Source organism: Triturus cristatus, chromosome 9 (genome assembly GCF_964204655.1).
Source record: "Triturus cristatus chromosome 9, aTriCri1.1, whole genome shotgun sequence".
Taxonomy (NCBI): domain Eukaryota; kingdom Metazoa; phylum Chordata; class Amphibia; order Caudata; family Salamandridae; genus Triturus; species Triturus cristatus.
The window spans coordinates 36,127,987-36,152,877 of NC_140592.1; the positions used below are offsets into that span (position 1 = coordinate 36,127,987).

Here is a 24,891-nt window from a genome sequence, read left to right on the forward strand (position 1 = left end):
CAGTACACACTGTACATAAGTAATATGTTGCACGAAAATAACCGCAAAAACACACCATGCTGGAAAAAGCAAATGCTCTTAAGGAATGCACGAGTACGTTAAACGGGAAATGAAAACAGGAACAACATGGCTGTTCCCGACTTAAGAGGGAAGTGTCTGTTTCAGCCAGCTGCGGCTGCCACCTGATGTGGAGGAGCTCAAGGTGGGGGGCACTGGCCCCAGAAGACGGCCTCCTGAGCGACACCAGTATTTGGAAACCACCACCATGTGTACTCTATATGGGATGACGGATGCAAGAGGTGGGCGAATAGGACCACAGCCAATTTTTGGTGGCAGCTCCATTACTTCCCTGTTCTAAATCGGATAAATCAATGACTATTATAAGTGCTCTAAAGCGCCTGCAAAACATTACAAGCTGCACATCAATACGCGGCGCCTCTGCTAGCCAACTGTAGTGTCCTCCCCAGCCCAGGAGCAGGTAAGAGGCCACCCCACACACGGAGCTCTGGTTTGCACGTCTTTATTCCTCAGCATGAAACAGTTCACTGAACGCACTGCATCACAAATTATATTAACCACACTGAGTCACACCCACCAGATTACGTAATATATATATAAAGAGTCTGCAGAGGCCCACTAGAGGCCCCGTACACATAAACACAGGACACAACACCTACAACATTGGAGTCTACTAATGGCCATAATGTCTAATCCATTTATGGACATTTATGGTAAGTTAAATTTAATTATAAACTGCGAGTACGCAGAAGATTCTTGAAACTCAGAACTAACACTACAGACAATTAAACTACTGTAAGACATTCCAGCTGGCCAGACAAGTAATAATTTTATAGGTATGAACTGGATGCAAGATAAATGCTCCTTGCCACCTAAGGACCTATAATAAATTACATAACGAGCATTCCCTTTTTTTGCTTGTTTTGCTAGCGGGAACTCTGCTTCAGAGGGCGCTAGACACATTAACAGAGATGTAGAAAATGCACATGAAGTGCATGGATAGGGGAAGTGTATAGTGTACGAATCTAATGGCTCGTTGCACGTCAGAGTAGGGAGAAATGGTAAGAACAGGCCTCCCATGAACTGGAAGAGGTATATTTCACCCACACATCACCTTCAAATGATGAAGGTACGGTAGAAGAGGGAACGCTCACTTCTGTTTCCATATTCAAACTTGAAGACATGACAAAGGAAAAAAAAACTGGAGATCCTGAACCAAGTAAAGGAAAAAACAATGGGAACATGGGGCAAAACCACATCAAAAGCATTAGATCGACAAAAGTTACAACAAATTTCACCTGACCACATGTGTAATGGAAAGTATAGGATAGTGCACCACGGGGAGGGGCTATATGGAGTAGAAACTAAACTAAGTGTAGGGATGAATTATTGAAGCCCAGGGTTGTGAACTGAAACTATGATGAATGGTCATTTTAGCAATTTCTATGAAATATTATCACCCAAGTCCATTTGGTGCAGTTGTATTTTCCGTGATCTTCGCAGTAGACTATAGCTTTGTAGCATACGGTGATCTCTTAATGCCCCCTGATTGACAATCCGATTACAGGATAGGGTGAAGTACCTCATTACCCTCTGCGCTAGTAGTACCAGGAGTGGCACAACTTCTGGTGTGGACAACAAAGGCTTTTGGTGCCTGAGGTGGTATTTTTATTCTGAGCCATGTGCCAGGGATGTGTGCTACCCTGTCCATTTCCCACATGGGAAGGACTGCACCAATCAGTCTCATCTTTGTTTCAGGAACAAATAAACTGATGTGATTCACATCTGGGCCAAAAGCAGAATCGTGTGACTGGACAAAATCCATATCCATTCCGTCCTGCAGGTTCCCTTCTGGGGTGTGATGAGCCCCATTAGCAGCAGTTTGGGGGTTTCTTGCATCATAAGTTAACATTACCAAGAAGGGTGTGCTTTGAGATGGATATCAATTGGGCCATGTCCAATAAATTAGCCGGAAATAATTCAATTGACTTTTTCGGAGAATGGTGCAGGACTATATTGGTGAAGAAGTTAGGGCTTACGTTGCCTTTCATAAGCATGTGTTCAAAGGACTTCTAATTCTGCCCTTCAATTCCCTGCAGGTGAAGTTTTTACAAATGGATCAATCATCATCAGTTCTCTCTAGACAGATCTTTAATTTCTAATGAGGTTATTCCATCTTTCCAAGAGTGTTGTGTTGCAGTTGTTTCAATAAAACATCTGAGTGCAGATAGGTGGCGGTCTATTTCGAAGTCGTGGATGCTTGTGGTGGTTTTAGAATCCACATCTGCCATCGACAGGAGCTACCCGGAGAGTGTTGTACTATGAATACTCAATTGAGGCTTCCTTATGGTGTGACTGGAGATGTGGCAGTCCATGTTGGACAGGCCGCCTGACAGTGGGACATGAAGATGGTGGTGTTTGGGCTGACTGGAGGGAGTAGCCACCTACTCGGCTGAAGGTGTATAAGAAATATAGGGTTCTATCTCCTTTATGCATCGTCTTCTAGAGTAGCACCTTGGCACCACCACCTACATTGCTTCAGTAGTGCTTGTAGTCCAGACAGTGAAGCCTCTGTTTAGAAGGTGGTGAGGCCTAGGTGCAGAGGCCACTATCCGGCCAAATCGCTACTGCAAACACGGAATACTTATGGAATTTGCTGGAACAGTAAAAAACTGCCAAAGATCTTTTTTATGCTACTGCATGATTCAAAAGCTGCTCTTTAAGGGACTGTTATCCATGGTATAGTAGAGCTTCCTGTGCTCTGGGATGATCCATTTCTCTGGTCATCTCGCCTACTGCAACCTCATGTCTACTTTGCTGGTACTGCTCTTCATCCTCACTGTGACATGATAGGCAGTTTATTACCCTCTATCATGACTTCTTTTTAACCTGTGAGTTTCAGTCCTTTGTGACGTCCTCATGGTGTTGGAGTCTACACCTGAGGTCTCTGTTAAGCTACGGAAACCGGTATGAAGGTGTTCGTTTGTCTCTCCCTCTCATAGGGGATATCACATCACTTGGTCTCTATAGTCAGAACTACACTGAAAACGTGATTCAATGGTGTGGCCGTTTCCTCACAAATGACATTTTCTGGACTTGTCACATAATTAGTGTCTCTGACCTATTCAGCTTCTTAACAAATATTTCTTGGGAATCGCAATTCAGCTTCAATTTCCCCAATTTGTTTGGGCCACGTGCGCGATATTCCATTCCGGCATCTGCAGTGGGAGCACGAAGTGGGACCTGTACTTGAGTGCTCGCCCCAGGTTTTTTTTTGTTTTGATTTTTTTTTTCATCACCGCCTCGGAACATTAGCATGTCTTAAATGCGTTGCATCTGCAGATAACATCTTGTGACTATGAGTTTAGTATGCATATGGGAAGCTTCACTTTGACAGCTCAGGAAGGGTATAAATGTGCTGTGTGTTCTTGTCCCTGTGGGTTGGTAAAAATGTGAAGTGGTAGTGCCTGTTTTATATTACTAAACCTTTTATCTCCCTGCGTACCAGGGAGGACGCCCCTTCATAGTGTGTGCTTCCATGGCCACTGTCTGTGAATGTCCTTTTATCTGTGAATTCTGCACTATATCAGTAAGTGCATGTCCGAAGCAACCTTGTGATACGGAAGCGCTACAAGTGCCTGTAAGTGCCTTTTGAGCAGTGTGTCGTAAGTGCCCCATGAGCAATGTGTGGAATCTTTTCTCCTGGTAGCTGGCACTGGAATCTGACAAGAGCACGCAGAATGCAACCGTGCATGTGATTTGCATACATGCCAACAGAGCCAATTCAGGCGGGAGACTCATGATTTTTTTAAGCCAAAAATGAATTTATTTTCGCTGTCTCCCGACTAAAATTGCCTCTGCCTTAACAGAGTCAATCGGGAAAATACGTTATCCCAATGTAACTTTTTTTTATTTTCAAAATCTCCCACTTTCCTGTTCTAAAATGTTGATATGTATGGCTTTGTGCAGTGACACAAGAGAGGAAGGGATGTGGTCTGTTATTTCCTCTAATTTTCCCTTTTAACTATAGGCATATGTTTAATGCGTTTTATTTTCCAACCTACCTAAACTTCTAAACTGGACCTGACATACATGCCAACATTTTCAAACTGGGGAGATTTTTAATAAAAACCGATGGCATGTACTTTCCCTATTGGCTTGAGGCAATAATGGGCGGGAGATGTTTAAAATAAAGCACTTTTTGGCATGTATGATTTTAATCCAGCTAAAACTGACTATAGCCCAGCCGCACTCTCCTCTGGTCTCGCGAGACCCGTTGCTTGGGATCCATAACCACGCTGCCTCGGCTCACGCACGTTCCACTTCCACAGACCTGGCACGTGGGGGGTGAAAGGCTTGTCCCATAATGCCAAGCGGCAGCACCAGATAGCGGAAAGTGATGCTCCCGAAGGTGTGTGGATTCAGCCAATCGGGAGCGGGCACCACAAACCGGAAAGGTATGCTCCAATGTGAGTGATGTGGTTTCAGCCAATCGGGAGCGGGCCCTTCAGCCTGTCCATCTCGTGCAGAGTGACGTGACCTCTGCACAGACCTGGCACGCGGCCGCTTCCTCCCGTCTCTTGACGTGTTTTCTTGCCCGCTCTTCGTTGTTCTTCTTTCGAGCTTGGCTTCTCTTTCAACCGTTTTCATCGCTCCTCCGAGCCAGTATAAACACGAGCTCACCGTGGGTATCGCTAGCTTCTCATTAAGGAGCCTGAAGAGAAAATACTCCGACTGTGTCCGCCTTCAGACACGCAGCAGGCCCGGCGTCGTGCTTTTCCATTTTCGAAATGAGAGGAATGCTCTCATCCTTCGGGGCTTTCTTTGAACAGAAGTCTCACGGTTCTTGTTCACTAGAAAGAGGTGACTGCCCCTTGCGTCCCTGTCTTAATACATGCAGCACAGGGACAGTGCTTTATTTGAGCCGATGGTTGCAGTTGTGCCAGTCATTTTTGGGGACATGTCCTTTTTTACTCACTTGTCATTTCTCACAGAGGTAAAGAGTGGAAAGGAGGAAGAGAAATATTGAAAATCTGTCATGGAGAGACCGCAGGAACCTGCAGGAGTGCGATGAAATACCAGCATTTGTAAAGCGCTCAGCTACCTCCGGAGAGGTGTACCGGCGCTGGGGGCCGTCGGGAGGATTAAGCGAGCTATTGCGCAGTCACATGGTGCTGGGCTAACCTGCCACCAGCGATCGAACCGTGAACCCCGTGGTCCGGAGTCCGGCACCCTGGCTGCTGCGCCACACCTATTCCACTAAACGTCATAAAACAACCTCACATCATCAAAATCCGCCTTGAATTCAGGAAGGTTAAAAATATGCCAAAGGAAGTTTCACTAATGTGTACTTGATGAACAAGCTTTTTAAGTTTTCGAGATCTACAGGTTACCACCAGGACCAGAGAAAGCTGAACAGATTAAGAGGGCAGGTTGAAAACTCCATGCAGCCAGAAGGTCCGTGTGACATTGGGGAATAGTGCAAGATCAGAGGCCAGTAGGTTGCTAATGTCCAGCTGACTAATCCCTCTTCTAGCCCAGGCGAACTGAGTATGAGTTGGCCCCATGTCAGACAAGCGTGTCGTGGCTAGCACTGCTCCATTTTGACGAGCTCTTCTGACACCAGCCTATTGGGAATGTTCTGTTCTCTCTGCTTCGGCGCTTATTGCCAAGCTCTTTCTCCATCACCCTCCTGGCTCTGATTCTGAAAGGGTGCTCTGCGCCAATCTCTCTGATGGGCCATGTTCCCTCTCATCTCCCTGCTGGACTCTTGCCAGCTAGACTGCCTGCCATCCACAGAGCTGAAACGGAGCCAGATACTCGGGAGTCTAATGGCCTGCACTTATTTTAGATCAGGCCTCAAGTACTCTCTATTTCACAGAAAACACTACACAGTGCGGTTTGTGAAAAAAGAAGATTGAGCAAGTCCCACTTGACGTGAAGCTAAAAGTTCATACCAAAATTCAAGACACAAGATTAAAGGCCTAATTTAGAAATTAGATTTTGCAGATTAAGTGGTAACTTCTCTGGACTATTCTCAGGCAGTGGAAAGTCTTCTGAATGCGTTTACAGTTACTGTGATATTCCTGTGACAGGTAATTCTGATCGGTAATTCTCCAAATCTAATGCTTTTTTCAGATTGGCTTTCTCTATGTCTAGTTCCACATTGGCAGCACTTTAAAGATGTTAGCAAAAATCTTTTGCTTGTACATTTGTCCAGTAGTGCTGGCTAAGCTAGGAGAATGTTCCATTCAGGTGCCAAAATCGAGCACAACTTTTGCCTAGTCACACCCATAACAAGAGTCCATGTCATTTTTTGTTTTATATTGTTGTGCAACGTAGATAGGTAGAGAACACTAACCAAGTACAGCTGCCCAAAATCACACATCACATGAATCCAGATGTGACAAAGATTCTATTACGAGAGTCATGTCCACTTGGAGTCTTCATTCATCAAGAAAAGCCTCTTAGAGGTTGATTGGCATAGTGATTGGCTTTCATGCAGAGTGCGCAAGATAGTGCGTAATTCAGCACTGTTTACTGTAAGTTGTAGCAATAGTCTGTCAATGCGGGCAACCTACTTTGAAGGCCAGTTCCTATTTAATGACCTCGAAACCTGGGATGATTTACAGCGTGGTGTTTAACTTAGGGTCCAAGGACTCATGGGGATCCACGAGACCGACTCTGGGACCGCCACTGCTTTACAAAATCAAATATTAAATTAATAGAATAAAATACATATAAAAAAAGACGCAAAGTTGAAAAATCAAATCTGTTTCTAGATTTATTTGTGAATTAAATATATTTTAATATTTGAGCATTTGTTTCGTGCATACTTGTTTTTGGATTTTTGTGTATTGTTTAGAGGTTCAAAACATTGAAAATGCATAGGCCGGTGGCCCCCAGTTTCCAATAATGATGCAGTGGGGATCCCCAGATTCCAGTAACGCTTTAGTGGGGTTCCACAGAATTCAAAAGGTTAAGAACAGCTAAATTACACTATTTTTATAACGTACATTTGGGGATTTTGTTTTCCTTATATAACAACGGTCACACCATTGCTTAGCCCCATTCCGCCTGTGCCATCTTGGAAATCCTCTGTGTCATGCATCCTCTGATGTAACAGAATCTTGGAATGCAGATATGTGGTGCAGAAACTTTACTAACCATTCATACGTTGCTTGCTATTTTTTGCATTAATAATATTAAGACATTTAATGCAAGTTCATCTTGAAGCCAGCTTTCTATCTGAAAATGTTCTGTTACACATAGGCAGATTCACGTTGTCCTCCAGATAAGTACAATAAGATGACATAGCAGCACAAATATTTCCTTGGGAGCTAATTGTTGCACCTCAACTGTTACACCCTAGTTATTAGTTGGACGGTGTAGCCATTTATCTTGCTACAGATGAGTAGTGATTGCACACCTATACTGTAGTAGGAGAATGTGGTGAATATATAGTTATTGCCAGCTTCCATGTATTTTAAGACTATCACATACACATTTTAGGGGCTGGTGTGCACAGCACTCTAACCATTTCTGTAATAAGCGCTACATATGCTCAATGAAAATTACTTAGAGCTACTTAAATTATTAGTGTTGTAATTATGACCACATCAGACTAGATGACATTGGTGAGTGCCCTGTGGAACATTACCTGCAGCAGTGTAATATGTGGTAACGTATTCTTATGTTGTGTTTTCTTTAAGGAATCTTTGTAAGGAATGTTCTATGTAATATCATTCTCTTTCATAGAATGTTGATGTGGGCATTATTTGAGAACCTGCTGTGGAGCTGTTAGCAGGTGGTCGTGGGTCCTGTTTGTTCATTAAACTATAATTAAACATTTGAATATCTCGCGTTGGATTTCTTCATGAAGAGCATACTACATTTTATGGCGACGATTTGGGATTGAATTTGGACCCACCGGCACTGGATTTAATCGAGACTCGTAATATTTACCGCAAGGAAAGAAAAGAAAATTGGATATTTTTTTTTGTGTTTTTTTTTTTGCTGAACTTTCTTGAAGACCAGGATTTGCATGGTAATGTACTTTCTTCAAAGTGAAGTGGCGCGTATAGCCTAATTTTACCAAGCACTTACTTTGTATGTTGCGCGGAAGGTGAAAGACTTGAGCGATAATATGAGCAGCTGTCCGGCGTGTGTGTAAACAATTGGATTTCTGGTATCGAGTGTCTGCTTTTTCAAAGTTTCACCGGCACTGGTATTTGGATGCTTCTAATGCTCAGGTGTGTAACGTACCTTAACTTAACCGTTGTCAGCAATTCAGCCGCATTATTCGAGCGGCGTTCCTTTGCCTGCATTCTTTGAAAGTTGCTGCGCGCGCTTTGAATGATCTCCGTCTCTGTGGAAGCGTAATTGACGTGTGAAGTCACACGCAAGATCACGCAACGTGCCTCCATTTTGTAGGGAATTAATTTTGGTAACCTAGCAACTGCAAAAACATCGTAATAACGCGTTTTTGCGCATTTATCAGCTTTTAAACATTTTTTTTTTTAAATAAATGCTTTATGCAGAGGCTACATGAACAATACTGATATATTTGGAGAACTATAGAAAAATTCATACAAGGTATTACAATTGAAGTGTACATTGGTCATTCTTACCCTTTTAAAGTGTCATGGCTTCTAGTAGCAGTAACAATGTTATGCAACCACCTCCATTTTTAGAATTACCTGGCAAGCCTATCAAACCTTGGCATAAATGGTTTAGAATTTTTGAAAACTATCTTGAAGCAATAGATGCTACCAAATATTCTGCATCACGTATAAAAGCATTATTATTTAACCATTTGGGCAACGCTGGTCAAGAAGTTTTTGATAATTTGCCTATAGTTCCTGCACCTTCACGAGATGAATCTTGGGATGTATTTAAAGAGACCTTAGCACGTATTGGAAAGCAATATGTAGATGAACCGTCGGGTATGGTTGAGAGACATAAATTCTTCAAACGTAAACAATCTTCTGAGGAATCCATTGAAGACTATCTTGCAGTATTGCGTGTTTTAGCCTCTAAATGCGTTTTTGGAGATTATTTAGATACTGCTCTTCGAGATCAGTTAGTTTTTAATTGTTTCAACAAGAAAATTCAGGAACGCATTTTGACTTGTAAGAATCCTTCTCTAGATGAAGTCATGGACATTGCCAGAAGTATTGAACGTTCTGTGGTCTCTTCAAAATTTTTATCTGAATCTGCTATGCCTACGAACTCTTCTAATGTGGCTGTTGTAGAAATGACTTCTGGTGGTAATGAAACAAATGTAAACTTTGTCTCGCATAAGAATGTAGTTAAAAAAAGTAGTGATAAGAGAGTTGGTGGAACTTGCTATAGATGTGGTTCTAAGTTTCATTTGGGTAACTTTCCTAATTGTCCTGCTCAAGGTAGGCGATGCAACAACTGCAAAAGAATTGGACATTTTTTTAATGTTTGTCATGCTAGAAAAAACAAAGTTTAAAGTCAGTCAACTTGATGTTGAAAATGATATATTGTCAGAAGCCATTAGCAACGTATCTCTATCATCAGTTGAAGTCAATGCAGGTCCCTTGTGTGATGTTAAAATTGGGGCTATCAATTTAGATGTCATGGCTGACTCAGGGTCTCCCATAACAATTCTAGCTGAAAAAACATTTCACAAATTTTGGTCAGGAAAGTTATTGAAGTCTACTACCATTAACCCTAAAGCCTTTGGGGAATACGATATAATTATGAAGGGTTATTTTGATGATAGTATTTTATTCAAAGGAAGAAATATTTATACAAAAATTTATGTGGCAGTCAATGGACGCGACATCTTGACCTTTCACTATCGGCGAAATGCCTATTCTTGCAGTTCAGGACACTATTTTGGATGATAGTTTTGCCCAGAAGTTGCTAGTTGAATTTCCTGATGTATTCTCAAACAAGGTTGGTTTAATTAAAAATTTCGAACACACTATTAAATTAAAAAGTAATGCTATTCCTGTGATACAGAAGGTTAGACCCGTTCCCCTTTCAGCCAGGGAGGATCTTAAAAGATTACTTAATGATATGTGTTCTCAGGGAATAATTAAGCAGGTAGAGTCCTCTGAATGGATTTCTGCAGCAGTTGTCGAACAAAAAAGCTCAGGGGATATACGCTTGTGTGCGGATTTGAGAGTCCTCAATCGAAACATCCTTGTGGATTGCCATCCCCTCCCAAGTATGCATGAAATGTTGGCTAGAATAGGTAGAAGTAAGTTCTTTTCGACCATTGATTTACATACTAAGTATTATCAGATACCTTTATCTGAAAGTTCTCAGCATCTCACTACTTTCGTAACACCTTTTGGTGTATACATGTACAAGCGGATGCCGTTTGGATTGGCATCCGCAGCCAGTGTTTTTCAACGTTTAATGGATGAAATTTTTGGAAATTTTGGTGGTATACAAACTTTCCAGGATGACATTTTAGTGCACACAGAGAGTTTGGAACAACATGTTACATTGTTAAAGGATGTTTTAAGAAAACTAAGTTTGCATGGGATGACAGTGAACATTAACAAATGTAAATTTTTAGCACAGGAAGTTAATTATTTAGGACATAATATTTCGGCAGAAGGTATAAAACCGAAGGTTTCCTTGTTGAAAGGTATTAATGATGCTAGTATTCCCAATGACAAAGATTCACTTAGGTCTTTTTTAGGCTTAAGTGAATATTATGCAAGGTTTGTTCAGGGATATGCTCTCATTGTTCAACCTTTGAGAGATCTTTTAAACAAAAAGCCAAATATGTTTGGTCTGACGAGTGTCAACAAGTTTTTGAATCTGTGAAAAGATTAATTATTTCAGCTCCAGCTATTAAACCATTTACACAAGGAGCTAAATGCATAATTACTGTAGATGCAAGTGCTAAAGGTTTGGGGGCTGTTCTCAGCCAAATGGTTGGAGGTCAGGAGTGCACTATTGGTTTTGCTTCACGCACACTAAATGTCGCTGAAAAGAACTATAGCACTATTGAGCGTGAAGCACTGGCATGCTCTTGGGCATCAGAGAAATTCAAAATGTACATTTGGGGAACAAAGTCTGAGCTGCACACCGATCACAAACCTTTAATATATATGCTGGTATTGGTTTTGCTTCACGCACACTAAATGTCGCTGAAAAGAACTATAGCACTATTGAGCGTGAAGCACTGGCATGCTCTTGGGCATCAGAGAAATTCAAAATGTACATTTGGGGAACAAAGTCTGAGCTGCACACCGATCACAAACCTTTAATATATATGCTGGGTGATAGTTGTTCTAATAAGGCTTCTTCAAGACTTATAAGGATATTAGCTAGGTTACAGGAGTTCAATTTTGAGATAAAGTATATTCCAGGTGGAAGAAACGTAAGGGCTGATTGTTTATCAAGGTTACCCGTGACAGGAGATGGTGTTGATGATGGTAGAAAAGCGGAATGGGAAGATGTGGAGTATGTATTCACTGTTAATGACATTAATGAACAGTTCAAGATATCAGAAAAAGATTGGTTGGAGTGTTGTGACAAAGATGATTGCATGGTTCAAGTAAAGAAGTTTCTCATTGATGGTTGGCCAAGTGATAGGTGCATGTCCACAGATTTAAGATGTTTTTCTCAGGTTGCATCAGAATTAGCCCTAGTTAATGATATCTTGGTAAGACAAGATTTATTTGTTCCTCCTGTTGGTCTTAGATCTAAGATTGTTTCATTGGCTCATGAGGGACATTTGGGAATATCAGCTACAGTGAAGAAAATCATACAGATTTATTGGTGGCCAGGAATTGACGGACAGGTTAAGAGATATGTGGAAACGTGTGCGGAGTGTTTATGTTCTGACAAACATTGGAGAACTTCAACAACTCCATTATGTCCTGTTACTTGGCCAAACAATGCATGGGAAAAAATTGGTCTTGATTTCACAGGTCCGTTTAATGTTTTTGGTGGTGACAAAAGATTTCTAGTTGTTGCCATTGACTACTACTCAAAGTGGTTATATTTTTCTTTTGTACGTTGTGCAGATCCTTCTTCTGTGGTTTTATTTTTGAAATATCTGTTCAGCATTGAAGGTAGAGTTAAGGAAGTAGTTACTGATAATGGGTCCCATTTTATTTCTGAGGAATTTACTAATTTTCTTAGTAAACATGATGTTAAACATATTAGCGTACCATTGTATAGTCCAGCTTCTAACGAACTTGTAGAAAGGGCCAATAGGTTAATTAAAGATGGGGTTCAAACAGCAGTTGCTAACAAACTAGATGTTGTGGATTATTTACATTTCAAGGTTTGGAATTACAATATCACTCCACAAAGTACCACAGATGTCGCTCCTTTTATTCTGTTGAGAGGGCGAAAACCAATTTTTTCCATTAGTCCAACTTGGTTATTGGACAAAGCTGATCGCTATCATAATATTGACTTACATGTTGTGAGAGAACATGTCAAAGAGAAACAGAATAGTTCTAAAAGGAATTATGATAGGAGAATGCATGTAAAAGAAGGAACATTAAACATTGGAGATTGGGTTTTAATTAAAAAACCTAGGAAGGTTTGTAAAGGACATTCCAAGTTCTCTGAACCTGTAAAGGTTTTGAAAATTAATAAAACAGCTGTTTTACTACAGGACAGAGGATGGTGGAATAGTAACGCTTTAGTGAAGGTAACTGAAGAACAAGCTAAAATCATTTTACAAAAAATTGATTTCTCTAAAGGGGTGAAAGACTTGATTGGTTTGATCTAGATACATTAACACATTTTAGTCAAAGTTGCGATAACTTTGACAGAGGTGATTTTGTAAATAATGCTGAAGTGGTTGTACCACCATCTAGTACTATTCCTGGTTGTGGTGGAGACAATTTGATCAGAAGTAGTTCAAGAGTAAGATCTGCTCCTATTCACTCCAGAGATTACGTGTACTATTGATTGGACATTCTTGATGTAAATATGTTTTTTTTTTTAATTACATTGTGAATTTTATTGTATTTTATTTTTATTAAGGAAAGGGGGATGTGTAATATGTGGTAACGTATTCTTATGTTGTGTTTTCTATAAGGAATCTTTGTAAGGAATGTTCTATGTAATAGCATTCTCTTTCATAGAATGTTGATGTGGGCATTATTTGAGAACCTGCTGTGGAACTGTTAGCAGGTGGTCGTGAGTCCTGTTTGTTCATTAAACTATAATTAAACATTTGAATATCTCACGTTGGATTTCTTCATGAAGAGCATACTACAAGCAGTCACCTCCTTTTAGAGTTGCTAGCTGTGATCACTTCAGTGCATCATGCAGGTTTGGCCAAAAGCAATGTAAAACCAGCATTTGCAATGCAGTAGGTCTTGCATTTACGCGAGTTTGAGCTATTCATTGCAAATGACAATGCCTTATATTTTTGTTTTCAAAACCTAAATGAAAGGCATAGTCATTTACAATGCCAATAGCTTAAACTCGCCTAAATGCGAGACCTATTGCATTGCAAATGCTTGTTTTTTAATGGCAGTGATCGCCACTAGGTGGGGGCATTACGTCTGAGCTCTTTCTGTCACGCTCACAGTCGCAGAGGCTGACGGGAGAGAAACATTATCTCCCAGCCCCAGCAAGGCCAGCAGGCAGGTTACCATCTACAGGGCCACATGTCGGCGCGCTCTCCTCTTGCCCGAGTATTAAATTCCAGGCTGCGCACCAGCCCAGAAGGCTTCGACTTGTTTTCTTTGCTCTGGTACTTGCAGCCACGGGTTTCTGAAGGCTAATCAGGATTAAAAACACCAGCAGGCGAATAAACTAATTTGAACTGGACAAGTTACTCGGGCACGGAATCGGGAAACACGAGCGCCCTGTAAAATCCCCAAATATCCAATGTTATGAACCGTCCCAAGTGTTGAAATAAAGGGTCTTCTATTTACAAAACGAATGAGTAAATGATCTGTGGTAGGAGTGAGATATGCCTCTAATCTTCCGATTGCTCTTTGTAAACTGAACATGTCAATTAATGCTAATTTGCCTCTGTAGTAAAGGAAAATAAAGTGTTTTCAAAAGCACTGTTTCATACATTGCGATCAGTACTCACAGTTAGCCTTCATTGAAGCATTCACAATTTAGCAGATACTGGGATAACTGAGAAACTGGAAAATAAAGTAGTCTGCTCAGGATCGCACAGTTCGCAGACCTCGCATGTGCTGGTGCCATAGCTCATGCACTAACTAACCACTGGTTCAGATCTCTTTCACCGAATACAAAACCTCACAGTCTTGATAGGCTCTGTCTACACCCATTATAGCCTTGCAGCGGCATCAAAGGCACTGGGGTGCTGGTGGTACATTTGGGGCTTACTGGGGTTCCCGCTTTGGGGTGCCTGTCAGGCAGCATGTTGGAGGAGAACTCTCTCGTGATGGCAGCCTTGGTCCAGCTGTAGAAGTTGTAGGTTGGGAGAGGTTTTCCTGTGGTTGAGGACAGGCACAGGGAGGTGGGTCTCATGAGATAAACTTCCCCACCTCCTGATGGTAAATATACTCCAAGACCGAGCAGCAGCAGCAGCAGCAGGGGAAGGGCACGGGGGAGCCATCATTTGATCAAAGGAACGAAGAGAAGGAAGCCCTTAGCAGCCCTCAGCAGCGGTGCTTTACTCAAAGCAAACATTTTAGTGCTGACATTAACTAATGTGTGTGAATACCGAATGCTTTGTACTGTTGCCCTCGGTTATTTCTGCTCCGCGTGCCGGATTTCACTGACAGGGACCTTGTGTTCCCTATAGCCCGGTATACCTAGAGTCATAAAAGAGCAGGGGGTGGTACGATGATAAATCGTATATTTGCGTTCTGAAATTGATGCTGGACTCTGAGTCACACCGGATTTGGTCGCACATTTGTAAAAATAACTTATGCTTATTTTCTGGTTTAGAATTGAGTATTCTCAATAACTGATCGCCGGGTGTACACGTATGAAGTGTCCCTCGCACAAAGTGCACAAACACAGATGTAAGCTCAGTCTTTTAACCAATCTGTGCTTCAGTTAGTCGGTGTGAGAGTGGAACTGCTGATCTCGGTGCGCTGATGCAGCTTTATTTCATAATTATGGTCTGTTATTATTTTTATTGTTTTTATTTTTTAAATCCTATTTTTTATAATCTTCCCTATTACAGCTTCATATTGTGGGGTATTTCCGAATGACAGTGTGTATGCATAAGTAAATATCATTTAACCACGAACACCAAGGGGAACAAAAAATTATTTGTCTAATGCAATTTCTTGTAGCCGCCGTGCAACGCTCTTTGGTTAAGGGCAGGATTTGCACTGTGTGGAAGTGAGATAGGGAACACAATAGGCACGCTTCGCGCAAGCATACGTGTGTACCACTGCCATTCTGGCACAATTAAACAAGGCGACAGAGTATGTGGAGAAGCAACACCGAGGCACATCCACACAAAGGGTAAGAGTTGCTATAATAACTATGGAGGTGCTGCAGCTGCTCTTTTACTCTTTTGGATCAGGGCACAGAAATATTCTCAGAACACCTTTGCCGGTGCACTAAGTAGACGCTACAATATCTTTGTCACTCACACAGTCTGAAGTTGAAATTTGGTAAGTGTCTGCTGTGTATTTCCTGAAGGAAGAGTACAGGCTACAGCAGGTAGTGATCCATGTTTCCAGTCTTAATTTTTTTTGTCTGTACTGCTCTCCACAGATGTCACTTGTTCTCTTGGGAGGGGTAGGCGGGGGGGGGAGGGTAGGGACTACTGGCGGCGTTGCCGATAGTGGCACCAAGCAACGAAAATGACAACACTGGCTTCTCTACATGAGCAGTGTGTGTGGTCGAAGTAAATGTCTGCTGCCTCAGACACCACAGGTTTTAACACTGGAGTTGGCTAACCCTAGAGAGACACCAGTTTCACTTAGCCTTTGCTCGTGCTTTAATCTTTGGGTGCATCTTCAGTGAGCTAGGAAACCCCACTAGCCCTGCAGTTGGAACTATCCCACGAATAACTATCTGACAAAGAACACTTTGATGCCGTTCAACACTGCAAACTTTTCTGTACCATAAATTAAAAAAAAAACGAGTGCACAACTCTTTGCCACACGATGGAAGCAGAGAACAGCACATAAAAGCTGAGAATTCGCTGCATGACTAACTAGGCGCAACAACGGCATATTTAAAGGGACTGTTTACAGGGCAGGCCTATCTTTCTCCACTACGGTCATGATAAACAATTCAAAGATCCAGGCGGAAACAAAGCACCAGGAGCTCAGGAGGAGCAGAGTTCCTCTCAGCCCTGCTTGGTGAGCTTTGGTTTCGTCTTCGATCTCTTATCTTTATGAAACCAAGATTTTTTTCCTTTGAGAGGTCGGGGGCAGTGCGCGCCTCCACGCTAATTAGAAACACATGGCCCCATAAAGTTAAGAAAGTGCTTCACGACAGCCGTGAAGCAGACAAGCCTGTCCGAATGGGCCGTCTGAAAAGGAGAAAGGGCAGCGTCTACAAAACACCATTTCCAATGGCAGGCCACTGTTTAGCATAAACGGTGATGCCAGCCAATGAAAATGAGGGGCGGGGCTTCGAGTCCCCTTCTGAAATCTGCTCTCTTACAATATCTCTTGCCCAGCGAGCAGCGCTTTGCGCTGCAACGCCAGGCAAGACCTAAAAATGCTTTGCTGATTTGGAATGCCTTTACATGGATAATACATTGCAGCCATATCTGCTATGTCCATGGCACCAAGGTAAATAATATTAGTAATAAGATCCCCCCACGCCAATTGATTCATCACTTAACTATCAGCCTAAAATATATTTTGGAAATTCAAGCATTTTTCTCCGAACATAAGCGTATGATATCTGAAAATACACACATTCTCGTCTCAAATGCACATTTGTCAATTTTAGTATAATATATATTAGTTCAGCTAAACAAAAGCTTACAATTTAGTAAACTGGAATGCATACTGGAGAACTACTTACAGGTAGCTCACAAGCAGTGGCGGCTCGCATAGGGCATGCTGCGGGGAGGTGCGGGGGAGGGTAGTAAACTCTGTCCGAGTTTACTGCCCCCACCTTCCCCCACCCCACCCTATCGCCACCCTGCACGCGCTATGCGAGAAGCCACTGCTCACAAGGTAAGCCCGTCTGTGCCCGCGTGTTGCCAGAACCCCTACCAGTTTCTAGGCCTGGGCTAAAAATCAGTTCCGCTCGCGGAAATTGCGATAATTTGACATTTTCGCATTCCGCGGAGAGCGCGAAAATGTCAAAATTTCCGCAATCCGCATTTTACCGGAAATATTTTGCTTGCTCGCGCTGTAAAATAATACATTCTTGCGTGCGCGCGATCACCTTACCTGAATCCCCGCGTTCGCCGACAAGTTTTCCCGATCCGGTCGCGTTCTCCACGAGATGTTGGATTGTTGGTAGCCATTTGCGCTGTCTCGCGACAGTTCGCGCCCGCAGTAACATTCGTCGCGCGATCACGTCTTTCTTCTCGCGATCATGCACCGCGAGACAAGTGAAAACAAGATGGCCACGCCCGCGAGCAACCGCATGGGTAAGTTGGCGAGCCGCGACCACGCAGAACATACCGCGAACGGGCGGGAAAAAAAAAACTTCCGCATCTTCGCGATATTTCCGCGTGTTTGCGGAGATTTTTTAAATTTTCGCGATAGTTTGCGAAAGTGAACTTTGCAAATTCTGCCCACCCCTACCAGTTTCACCCCAGAAAGACAGTCACGGGAAGCTCTTCTTACACGATCCTCAAACCAGTTTCCAACATATGTGTATCGGGGCACAGGGCATCTAGAGGGCTCTTTCTCTTGCATTAATTGTAAATGGGAAAGCTGGTTTCAAGGACCCTCCTATTAAAAATGAGAATCCAGAAGGTTTTAGCCTGAAATGCTTGTACTTCAACACTAGGTCGCACGCTTGATCTCCTATTCTCAAATATTGAAGCAATTAAGCTACACTATTTATTCATTACTTACTTTGGTCAGATCATTTTATAAATAATTTCTTGTTCACAATACCAGAAATTCTGAAAAAAACCCGACCCTTCCTCAACACTAAAAAGACCTAAAATTAATGCAGAATCTTTTTTAAGTCACTTCGGGCCTCCAGGTCTTGGAGAAGACGTGTCCTTAGTAGTTACCTAGATAAATTATACTTCGCCATCACCAATGCCATAGTCAGTTGTGCGCCTTGGAAATCGGGCAACTCATCCAGACTTTGTTCATTGGAGAAAGGGTATTCCTCGGAATTAAGGTTAGGGAAGAGAAAATGCAAATTTCTTGAGCACAAATGGCAGTGCTCAAAGCGTGCAGAAGATTGCCAGGCCTACAATACAGTACTGAAGAATTATCTTAAAGCACTCCAAAAAGCAAAGAAAGTATTTCATCAAAAGATTAGAAGAAAAAAGTGGCTCTTCCCAATAATAATTTACGATAGTAAAAGAACTGTCACAAACCTCCAGCCTGACTCAGACTTTCAGATGAGACTGGCCAACATTCAAAATACCTACATTGGTTCGAAAAATAAATTGTCAGTTCAGCTGAACACGTACAGATTGATTCCCCCCCCCCCCCCTCCATATATCGAAATGTGGGGTCCCGCAGCGTTCTTAGCTCAGCCCGACACTTTTTAATATTTGTCTCTTCCGTGGCCAACATCGTAAGAACCTGTGGCTTTGAGATATGTTCTTAACGCCAATGACACCCAACTCCTCATCTCCATTGATGAGATGCTCAGGCTCAGTAGTCTGGGAGGTAGGTTAGTGTGTATGGTCCGTGCACTGCATTTCCATTTCCTGTATCAACTGATGAGTGTTGAGCCTACATAGTAGCTAATAGAGTTTTAGATGTTTTAATGCTTTAGGATTGTTGAATCAGCAGCATTTCTCTTTTGGTGTTGAGGGTGGTTCTTTGTTGCTTTCTGATTTCGTTCAAAGCCAACAGTGTGCCATCTTTTGGAACTTTTTACTGTGAGCTTTTTGTTTGATTTATTTTTTTAGTTTCAGAATCTTCCCCTTATTTTCTTGGGCACAGCTCTGTGACCGAGGGTTGCCCGCTTTGCCTAACTGTTAAGTAGTGTGCTGAAGTTGGCACAGACATACTCAACCGTCACCTGATCTGTTTTTTCTACCTGTTCTTATATTGTCTCTGAGTTCCTACCTCCAAGTTCAATATTTATTTATGGGGTTTTGTTGAGATTGGACCATGCCTTAGCAGATGTCTGAATGGTGAACAGAAGAGGCACAAGTCAGGAAAGGACGGGGTGTACCAAAGATGTACATCATAGAGAGAACTGGGTCAGAAAGGGCATTGTATGTAGTCTATGCAGTGACAATTGGAAATATACATCCACTGAGAGACCTTTAAGGTACATTAGAGAAGATATGTAGCCAGTGTACAAACAAATAAAAGATAGACGTGGCGCAAGTGTGTCAGGGCATGTGTTAAAATAAGAAGGCAATGTAATGCAGGTATGGGTTTCACGTCCTGAAAGCGTTGAGAGTAATAGGGGCCACTGTGGTAAGGACCGGGCATATCAGCATGAAGTGTTGGCCACATAGTAATGCCAGGAAGACCTAAGGCATAATATAGGGTCAATAGGTTTGGTCAAGAAGTAGGTGTACGAGTAGAGAGGCATTGGGTTGGGGGGGGGGGGAGTTATGCAGCTGCAATGGATGTTTGGGGTTCTGCAAGGTTTGGAATCGAAGGGGCCAGTCTGCAATCGAGTGTGAAGGTGTGCAAGATTGTAGGTGCATCACCTAAGAAAGAACAAAACTGATTTCGAAATCGAGGAATTGGCAGGTGGAAGTTTTATTTGCTTTGGATTAGGTTCTGAGTACTAACTTGCTCAAAAGCCTGCCATCTCTGGCAGTCATAACTATGTTTTGTGCAAGGTATTTGAAAGTACTCTATTGGAAAGCCTTCTGAGTCTTGTAGACAGAACAGGTATCTTTCTACAGACAAGACAAAGTAGTTTTCTGTTCTTTGATTAAAAGGACACCGGTTTCTTGCATCTATACTGTGCCCTCAAAGGCTGACCCATGTTTTCTTTTCCTCATTGTGTTTTTTATTTCCTTCCTGTTTCTTCCCTTCTCCAATAGGGATGCCTACATTCTAGCAGCGATTAACAGTTCCACCAGCTTCTTCGCCGGATTTGTTGTGTTTTCAGTTCTTGGCTTTATGGCTTCTGAGCAGGGTGTTGATATCTCAAAGGTCGCAGAGTCTGGTAAGTGTTCACAAAGCACTTTACAAATAATACAAACGATACTTTTTGAACTGAAGAGGACACACTGCTCTACTGTTTACACCTCACTACTTAAGTATGTTTGGGGCATGATCAATTTAACCATGGTCTCTTCTCAGATTCACTGTGTGCACGTGTGCCTGTGACTCCATGTGTGGTGCTGAGGAGCTAAAAAAAAGGGCATGCCATGCAAATGCAATCGGCATGCAACTGGTACTGATGAATTATTTGATGAATTCCAGCAGTCCCGCTTAATCACAGAGCCCTGACCACTGCCTAATTACTGACTGACTCTTTGGAATATTGGGGTGACAACTGGGGGCCTCCAAAGGCTGGTAAGTTTGTGGTGAGCCAATCAGATGGCAGGTGAGTCATGCCAGTCTTTCGGAGAGACTGGCCCATCAGAATATCTCCAGTTTCCCCCAGACTTAACTGCCTATAAGGTAAACCTATACTTATTGATATTAAATATGATCTTTCACTTCCTAATGGGCTTAGATTTGCTTTACCAAGGACAATAATGGGGAAGGTGCAAGAAGACACCCCAGATGACCGGTCTTGCTGCTGTGTTTGCTGTTAATAACAGCAAGAGTTGTGTATTGCATGAAAGTGGAACAGAATTTATCCAGCACACCAGCATCCAGAAGGGTTTGTGTAACTAAGCAAGATGCCACTTCTGCTTGGTCCTGGACAAACACTCCAAATTAGTTTATTTTGAAAAAGTTGTTTTTTAGTTGGTTACTGAGCTACAATTAACTAAATGCAAGCATCCACCCTGTAGGGAGTGCCAAGGCTTTGGAGCCAGGTAGAAAAGTGTCAAGTCTCATCTGAGGCACTGGACCTTGAACGCATTTATTTATTTATCACTAACTTCCACACAGAAAGTGCAAAGCCCTTTTGCCTTCCTCCTCCCCTTTTTGCTGAATTTGTTTTTGCTGACTTTAGGACTAACCAGTGCTAAAGCGTTTGGGCGCTCCTTAAAATATGGTAGAATTGGCTTATACCCGATTGGCATGTTTCATTTTTGTATATGTCCCTAGTAAAGTGCACTACATGTGCCCAGGGCCTGTAAATGAAATGCTACTAGTGGGCCTGCAGCACTGATTGTGCCACCTACTTAAGTGGCCCCTTAAACAGGTCTCAGGTCTGCCATGGTAAAGCCTGTGTGTGCAGCTTTAAACTGCCATGTCGACCTGGCAAGTTAAAACTCTTACCAGGCCCAAACCTTCCTTTTTAATAAATAAAAGTCCCCCTATGGTGGCACTGGATAGCCCACTGGGCAGGGTGCAATGTATTTAAAAAACAGGGAATGTTCTTTTAAGTTTTACATGATCTGCTAGTGAAAATCTCTTAAATTAGTTTTTCACTATTGGAAGTCCCAAATCTCCCATAGGATAACATTGAGATTACCTCATTACATTTTAAAAGTGTCATTTCCAAATGGGAAGATATAATTGGTTTATGTTTGGTGTCTCTGGGATCCTAATTTAAAATCCTAAATTATGGTGTAGTCTGATTTTAAATGACAGTGCTGAAAATGCCACTTTTAGAAAGTTGGCATTTTCTTGCCTTTTCCATTTGGCGTCTGCAGCCTGTCTCTGAACACATGACTGGGTCTAGTTGGCATTTGGGCTTTGTGTATTCCACCTAGACAGCCACACACACAAAAGGAGCTTGGGTGTGACTGAGTATGCTATCCTGACAGGATGGGAGGGAGGTGCGGGACCCAGCCGCACTTACACTTGAATGGGCTGGGTCGTGTAGCCAAATAAAGGGCTGCCTACCCCCTGTGTTTAGTCTGGTGCCAGGGCTGGCAGAGCAGGGCATCTGTGCACTTGAATGGCATGTCTCCAGCAGCTTCACCCCACTTCAGAAGCACAACTGTGTATAAAAGAAGGAGCTCAGACACCACCACTTCAGTACACCTCTGGACCTATGAATACTCTGCCAAGAAGGAGGGTTGCCCTGCTGTTAAAAGTACTGCCACTCTTCTGGACTTCTAATCTGTTGGACTCCTGCTTTGCTGTGCTGACATCCTGACCTGCTGCCACATGGCCTGGGTGAGAAGGACTGAACCTCAATTTCTTGACTCCAAATTGATTACAAGAGCTAGTTGTCTGGTCTCTTGATCTGAATCTTCAGGTTCATAACAGGCATCCAACAATCTTATATCTGCACCTGTACTCTGCCATCTGTGAGTCTACCTTGCCAAGTGGTTCCACCCCAGTCCTGAACCCTAGGAAGTTGGCCTGGGTGCTTACCAGCAGAACGAACACATCTTCTTTGCTGAACGGGGCATTCTGTAGCCGAGCAGACGCATCTCCTCGACTGAGCCGTGTACCCTCGAGCAGAACTGATGCATCGCTGCTGTTGCGTAAATTGGGCACGACACAATACATCTGCATCACCCTCTTATTCTCAGAATCTATGCTTTGCCAGCGGTGCATCTCCAACCCAGGTCCTTGCATCTCTCATTGACCTCAGCTCGAAGACGACACTGATCACAGCCTCGCAGTTCACTGGAACTGACACATCACCCCAGCTGTGCGCTACATCATCAACGTCCGGACTTTGCATCGCAAGCCACCGTCAACAGGATCCTAAACATCAATGCAGTAGGACCTCGCATGGAAGCCTTACAGCATCTCGGAACCGACTCATCGCTTCGACTGAGCTACGCTTCTTGCCTTTGATCCACACAATGATCGGCAACCAGGATTTAAGGAACTTTAAATGAGGGTAACTTGTTCCCTGGAACTGCACCGCACTTCATCGCGGTCGGCCTGAACGTGTGACTTTGTCATGGTCTGGTGCGACCAGAGATCCCTCTGGATCACTTTGTGCTTTTTGGTGCTTTTTGGTGCTATTTTACCCTAAAACTGTAAAAAAGCAATATCAGTTTTCCGTGATTGGATTTTTGTCCTATTGGTCTTCTTTTATTTAATAAAATCTTCTCTATTTTTCTTAACCTGGTGTGGAATCTTCTTGTGAGGTGTTTTCAATATTTTTGCTGCATCACAGTTAAGCCTGACTGCTCTGTGCCAAGTTACCAGAGGGTGAGCACAAGTTAGTTTGGGGCTTACTTGTGCCTTATCCTGACTAGGATTGTGGTTGCTGCTTGACCAGGGCTCTCACACCCCAGTCAACCAGCAACCCAATTTCTAGCAATAAATATTGTAACTTTGTGATAGACAATATGACACATCACAATGACAAATAGTTAAAACCACGGTAAAACATTTACACAATGTGAAGCAAATATTTACAGAATCTGCCTTTTCCTAACACTTGCATCAGTTAATGTAGAAAGTTTTTCCCCCTGAAATATTGGTGACAAATTGTTCTCTAGGAGAAGCAAAACCTGAGTATGAAAATAAAGCATACGTCATGTCCTGTAGTAGACAACCACATAGTTTGCGTACGTTGTCACAATTTTCTATAAACCAGGCATGTTCTCCTTTCAAAAAGTCTCCCTTCTAAAGTTAGCATAATATTTTCTAAATTTGATCTTGGCTACCAAATAATACTCCATATGACCCACGCTTGTACTGTGAGAAGAGAGAGATGGGCATCTAATATTTTGGCATTGATTGTAGTCATGATACTAACCTGCATTTATGTGTGCACGTGTACTTGTTTAAAGAATCTAGCGTAGAGGACTCTTCATAATCGGTGTTGTTTACAGAAGTACAGCTAGTAAAATAGAATGGCTTTATAGAAGAAAATATTAAAATCCAATACACAAGCAATGTATTACTGTGTACATTGGTCTGATCCCAGTGTGTATTGGATAATTCAGCCCATTCACAAAGGTAGATATGAAAAGACAACAAAACCCAAGATTTGAGGGAGTCACTATTAACAGTGTAATGATAACAAATTCCTTAAATGGTTTATAGCACTAATTAAAATGTAAATCTTTGCCTGCCAACCACTTTTTTGTGTTAATTACACCATCAATTTATTACAGCTTCACACGCGCCTTAAACTGTTTTATGACCTCAATATTACTTATTGTGGACTAAAAACAACTTCACATCTTATGTTGGTTGAACATGTATTAACTTCCCGTTCCCTGAAGCTTTGCGAGCGAGGCGAGGGCACCCATTTTTTACCCAGGTTATAGTGATTCCCAAATTTAAAACAATGTAATGCTTACTGCGTCCTCCGACATTTTAAAAATTATATAGGATCATCTTCATTGATTCAAACTGTATTGCATGTTTTTTATGTTGCTAGGAAGCGTAATAGCACATGCCAGGCTTTGGCGACTGTTTCCGATTTATGGGGTGTGGTAGGACAAGCCATGATGACCAACAACTACTGATTTTCGACCCCGCTGCAACATGTTCTTCCTTTTTGGTCATTACTAGGTTTGTCTGAACACATCGAACTATTTTTTTCAGCATGTTATGATGGTTAGATTGATACCTTCCGAAATTTCCATGAAAACAAATGTGAAAACTAACATTTTCATAAGCCGTTTACATCGTCGTTTAGAATCCTCTACATTTTATGAAGAGAAGGATGAGACTAACTCATACATATCACTTCTGAGTGAGCTCCCAGCAGCACTTAATATCCGAAAAGAAATGCCGTCTCCATAGCAGCAGGATCTTTTTTTTGGTGCTGACGAAAGACAAGACTATTTTA

General features: G+C 42.3%; 1 protein-coding gene across 2 annotated transcripts in view; it reads left to right on the forward strand.

The window, feature by feature from the left end:
- Positions 1 to 24,891, forward strand: part of LOC146797322 (sodium- and chloride-dependent creatine transporter 1-like) — a 360,543-nt gene that overhangs the window by 259,653 nt on the left and 75,999 nt on the right. For both annotated transcript variants that reach the window (XM_085624332.1, XM_085624333.1), the window contains exon 8: positions 20,096 to 20,220. In XM_085624332.1, coding sequence (XP_085480458.1) covers positions 20,096 to 20,220 — 125 coding nt within the window. The remainder of the gene's footprint in view (positions 1 to 20,095; positions 20,221 to 24,891) is intronic.